Here is a 5,414-nt window from a genome sequence, read left to right as displayed (position 1 = left end):
CCCAGCGCTGCTGCTCTCTTTATTGCGTCGGTCGTGTTTTGCATGGCTTCCGTCCCTTTTGTTTTGTTTCAACTGCAAAACTGATACAAAAAAAAAAAACCCCAAACATACCCAAGTATTTAAAACCATTGATAAAGTGTTGTTTATAAAACATGCATGTTCCTTTACAAGTCAAGGAAATGAAAGGAAGGATAGAAAGAGGAAAGAGAGCAAGAAGACAAGAAAGAAGGAAAAGAGAAGAGCAAGAAGGGAGGAGGAAAAGCAGAAGAATAGAAAGAAAGGCTAGGAAGCAAGAAGGGAATGATAGACAAAGGAAAAAAAGGATAGGTGGCAAGAAGAGAATGATAGAAAAGGGAAAAAAGAAAGAAAGAATAAAAAACAAAAAAGAAGGCAAAACAGATATAAAGGAAAAGGAAAGGACAAGGAAAGCAAGAAAAATAGAAAAGGAAAGGCAAGGCAGAAAAGGAAGAGCAAGAAGGGAAAAGAAAGGAAGGATAGAAAAGAAAAGCAAAGAATAGAAGGGAAAAGGAAGAAAGGGAAGAGAAGAATAGAAAGAAGGGAAAGAAAGGAAAAGGAACAAAAGAAGAGAAAGCAAAAAGGAAAGAATGATAGAAGGAAAAAGAAAGCAAGCAAGAAGGAATGGTAGAAAAGAGCAAGCAGGAAAAGGAAAGAATGCAAGAAGGGAAAAGAAGGATAGAAAGGAAAAGGAATGACTAGAAAGAAAGAGGGAAGAGAAAAGAAAGGAAAAGGGAAGAAAGAAGGGCAAAAAGGAAAATGATAGAAGGAAAAGGAACGAAAGCAAGAAGGGTAGAAAGGAAAAGAAAAAGGAAGGAAAGGGAAAGGAAGGATTGATAGAAGGAAAAGGAAAGAAAAAAGGATGACTGATGGATAGAAAAGCAGAACTACATGGCTTTATAAATACTCTGAATTGTGCCACTTTCCATCTTCCTATTGATTTCTTTGATTTCCTCTTATTCACATTTTGGGTCATTTCAAGAGAAAATGACAACATCTGCCTCCAAATAATTGCAAAGCCATCCAAATGCTAGCCTTGTTTATAAAGAGCAGATATACAGGCAAATATATATATTTATATATATGTGGGGGAATTTTCCGACACTGGCATTCGCAGAATATCCCATAAAGATCCCATAGTAAACCATTCTGCTCTAGAAACCATTTAGTGACCTATTTATTATACATGTTCTCAATGGGAGGCATAACGGGGAGCCAGCCAAAATCCCGGGACACAGTGTGTCTGCATTCGCTTTGAAGGAAGCCGTGGACGATGGACTAGAGGATGGCACACTTGCCCTTCTCCACCCAGGGGTTGTTCTTCATCAGCTCCGGGTTCAGAAAAGGGTCCTCCGGGATCCCGTCTTCTATCCATTTCAGGAGCCTAAAGGGAGAAAAGACACCAAGATGCTCCTTCTCTGCTTCTGCATTGAGTGAGGAGGGACCCCAAAGGCCATACAGCCTGACCTCATTCTGCAATATAGGAAGGAGGACACAATCCAATCCCTCCCGACAAACAGCTGTCTGATAAAAATCTCGATCCTGAGACCCCCGTCACACTCCCAAGCTACCTATTATTTTGCTAGAGTTGGAAGAGACCCCCAAAGGCCATCCAGTCTAACCCTATTCTGTTTACATAGGTGTTGAACTTTTGGGATCTCCAAGGGCCATCCAGTCCAACCCCTCCTTTTGCCAGGCTAGAGGACACAATCCGATCCAAGGGTCATCCAACCTCATAGACATTACAAGGTTCATTGAGAAAGAGGGTTATATAATTATAAGATCCTAGGGCTGGAGGGGAGCCCCAAAGGCCATCTAGTCCAACCCTATTATGCCATAAAGGAATACTCAATCCAAACCCTCCTGACAAATGGCCATCAAACCTCATAGACATTATAACATTATAATAACATGATGACCTTCATGGTGAAAGAGGGCTATAGGATCCAACGGCCATCTAGTCCGACCTCATTCTGACTTAAAGGAATACACCACCAAAACTGTCCCAACAGATGGCCACCCAACCTCTTAAACATTAGAAGGTTCGTGGAGAAAGAGGACAATATCATCTTGGAGCCGGAAAGCCAGCCAAGTCCAGCCCCATTCTGCCAGGCAGGAAAGCAGGGTCCTGTGCCCCTTCTTTGGAGGCTTTTAAACAGAGACTGGATGGCAATCTGTTGGGGGTGCTTTGATGGTTCTTTTCCTACATGAAGGCAGAAAAGGGGGTGGATTGGATGGCCTTTGGAGGCCCCTTCCAATGCTAGTTGTCATTGATTCTATAGAACTATTTCTCAATGAACCCTGCAATGTCTGTGAGGCTGGATGACCATCTGTTGAGAGGGCTTTGATGGTGCTTTTCCCACACAAGGCAGAAAGGGGGGTTGGATTGGATGGCCTTTGGGGCTCCCTTCCAGCTCTAGGGCCTTATGAGTCTATAGTGCTATTTCTCCATGAAGCCCACAATGTCTGTGAGGCTGTGTGGCCATCTGTCAGGAGGACTTTGATGGTGCTTTTCCTACATGAAGACAGAAAAGAGGGTTGGACTAGTTGGCCTTTGGGGCTCCCTTCCAACTCTAGGATATTATGATTCTAAAGCCCTATTTCTCCATGAATCCTACAATGTCTGTGAGGCTGTGTGGCCATCTGTTGGGAAGGCTTTGATGATGCTTTTCCTAGACAAAGGCAGAAAAGGGTGGCCTTTGGGGGTCCCTTCTAACTCTAGGATATTATGATTCTATAGCCCTATTTTTTCATGAATCTGGAAGGGAACCAGGTCCCTTCCAGTTCTGTGACTATATATCCCTTTTGAATGCCTGCAAAAGCATTCAATCCCAATGATGAGGAGGAGGAGGAGGAAGAGGACTCACTCGGGGATGGTCTTGGAGGACATCTCCCTCTTGTAGGCCAGCTGGTACTTGAGGCTCTCCACTTCCTTCTTCCACTGCGGAGGGTCCCATTCGTCCATGGAGGGCTCTTTTGGGGGGGCTTTTTGGGAGAAGCGCAGAGAAGGGGGTCAAGCCTGGGCCCAGAAGCAAAGGAAAGACACACAAGGAAAGACATCAAGATTCCAGACTTCTTGCAACAAAAGAGACAACTAAAACAATGCAACAACAAAAAAAACCAAAGCAAAATCAATACTAGAAATAAAATAAATCACAATTCTAGACTTCTTGCAACTAGAAAAGTGACTAAAACAATGCAGAAAATAAAATAATAATGCTATGAGTTGCCAGCTTATGGATCCAAACATCCCACACTCCTTCCAGTTAGAAAAGTGTGTGCCTACAATGTGTGTGTCTACATCTATACACAAAATAAAAAGTCAGAATGCTACAAGTTGCCAACTTATGGTGCGAAACATTCCTCGCTACTTGCAACTAGAAGAGTAACTGAAACCACCCAAAGAAATCAACATTTCCATCACTTCTTGCAACTGGAGAAGTAACTAAACCTATACAAAAATAAAAGTGCTACAAGTTACTGGCTTGTGGTCGAAAACATTCTGCGTTTCTTGCAACTTAGATGAGTAACTAAAACCATCCAAAGAAATCAGCATTTCCAACACTTCTTGCAACTGGGTAAGTCACTAAAAATGCAAACAATAACATTGAAATGCTACAACTTGCCAGGAAAGTAACTCAGAAAAGGAGCAATATCGGAAGATGGATACCTTTGAATCTTTCTCGCTGAAGAAAACCCTACAAAGCCCATGGGATGACCATTAATGGGCACAAATAAGACCTGCCCTCGTTGAGAGCGATAAAGTGCTTACCTTCACTGTGCAAATCTGGGGAAATTTTGCATCAAGTAGCAATTTGGGCACAATATCTAAGAGCAACCTGCTTTGCATGCCTCCCAAACACAGCAATCTCTGGACTTGGTTGGGTTTTATTTTGAATGACGTTAAAGGAGTGGCGAATCTCAAACATTTGCTTATGGGAAAAGGAGAGATCTAGGGCTCAGCAAAACCCCATCTCTGGCCAGCCCCATGGGCCTATGTTCTTGGTGGGTGTCTATTGTGGAATGAACGTGGTTTGTTATGTAATTGGAGACACGGAAATCATGTCTGTGTCCACTACATAACATTGTATTAAATGCTTGGGGATGTGATTAAGAGTGAAAAGTGGGCTAATAATAGAGATAATAATAGAGATAATAATAATAATAATAATAATAATAATAAGAAGAAGAAGAAGAAGAAGAAGAAGAAGAAGAAGAAGAAAAGCTGACACAATATGAGGATTTAAAGATCGAACTGCAAAGACTCTGGCACAAGCTAGTCAAGGTGGTCCCAGTGGTGATCGGCACACTTGGTGCAGTGCCTAAAGACCTTGGCCTGCACTTATACACAATCAGTACTGACAAAATTACCATCTGCCCGCTGCAAATGCCATCTTACTGGGATCTGCACGCATTATTCGCCAATACATTACACAGACCTAGACACTTGGTAAGTGTCCACCGTGTGAGCCAATACAACAGCCAGCAGATGGATCTTGTCTGCTGTGGACTCATCTTGTTGTGTTTCTAATAATAATAATAATAATAATAATAATAATAATAATAATAATAATTTTCTGCCCTATAAAGTAGAACATTAGAAAGTATAACTGTCAATAATGTAGCATCATCCAAAGTGCATGACTCCATAAATTTTTGCCATTTTGGATTATATTATATATTAATATATTATTATTATTAATATATATTATTGCATACATAATATTGTATACACCATATAATATAATAACATGTATGACTCATTTTGGATTCCTTGCATTTGGACATAGGTACAAATGCAACTAATCCAAAATTATTCATGTCTAATCTAATCTAATCTAATCTAATAAAATATTAATCTTTTTGGATTAGTTACATTTGCACCTATGTCCACAATTAGACATTTTAGAAATGGGACATTCCCAAGTCTAAGCATGAAATTCCTTTAACTTTCAAATACACCTTTCAAGTTCAATAGGAAAGAGTTAAGGAAATGTTTTCATCGGTTCCCAAGTACTTCCTTAGGGAGTCACTGCTCTGCCTCAGCAAGGACTTCTTATATAACTCCCCATGCTCCTGTTGCATGGAATCTTCCATCCTAATACATTGCAATAGTTGACTTAATCCTTTGTTGACTTTATCCTTTTTTTCTGGACCCTACAAGATCCAAAGAAACTGATGTCTCTTTTGCATAGAGTCAAACAATTCTATCTGGGTTTGAACGCGTTTGCATTAAACAAAAAGGGATGTAAATATGATGGATGAGAGCAGAACATCCTTGACATGTTAATACGGTGAATTCGGTTCAATGTTTTCTGCCAATTTTTCTACACCAGAACAAATAAAACCACCAGGACAATAGAAACCAGGAAAGAAAAACTGGTCTCTCCCTAAAAATG

At 40.7% G+C, this 5,414-nt stretch overlaps 1 protein-coding gene across 2 annotated transcripts in view; it reads right to left on the bottom strand.

Moving 5' to 3' along the window:
* Positions 1–2: 2 nt before the first annotated feature.
* Positions 3–5,414, bottom strand: part of GNG13 (G protein subunit gamma 13) — an 8,864-nt gene continuing 3,452 nt past the window's right edge. The window contains exons 2-3 of one of the 2 annotated variants that reach the window (XM_060786536.2): positions 2,883–3,000; positions 3–1,399 (exon numbers count right to left, since the gene is read on the bottom strand). In XM_060786536.2, coding sequence (XP_060642519.2) covers positions 1,294–1,399; positions 2,883–2,980 — 204 coding nt within the window. In that variant the 5' untranslated portion in view covers positions 2,981–3,000 and the 3' untranslated portion in view covers positions 3–1,293. Of the gene's footprint in view, positions 1,400–2,882; positions 3,035–5,414 lie in introns of both variants that reach the window. The other variant, XM_060786535.2, reaches the window with a different exon arrangement.

The sequence above is a fragment of the Anolis sagrei genome, chromosome X (assembly GCF_037176765.1).
Source record: "Anolis sagrei isolate rAnoSag1 chromosome X, rAnoSag1.mat, whole genome shotgun sequence".
NCBI classification, from domain to species: domain Eukaryota; kingdom Metazoa; phylum Chordata; class Lepidosauria; order Squamata; family Dactyloidae; genus Anolis; species Anolis sagrei.
This window is presented reverse-complemented; position numbering and strand designations above follow the sequence as displayed.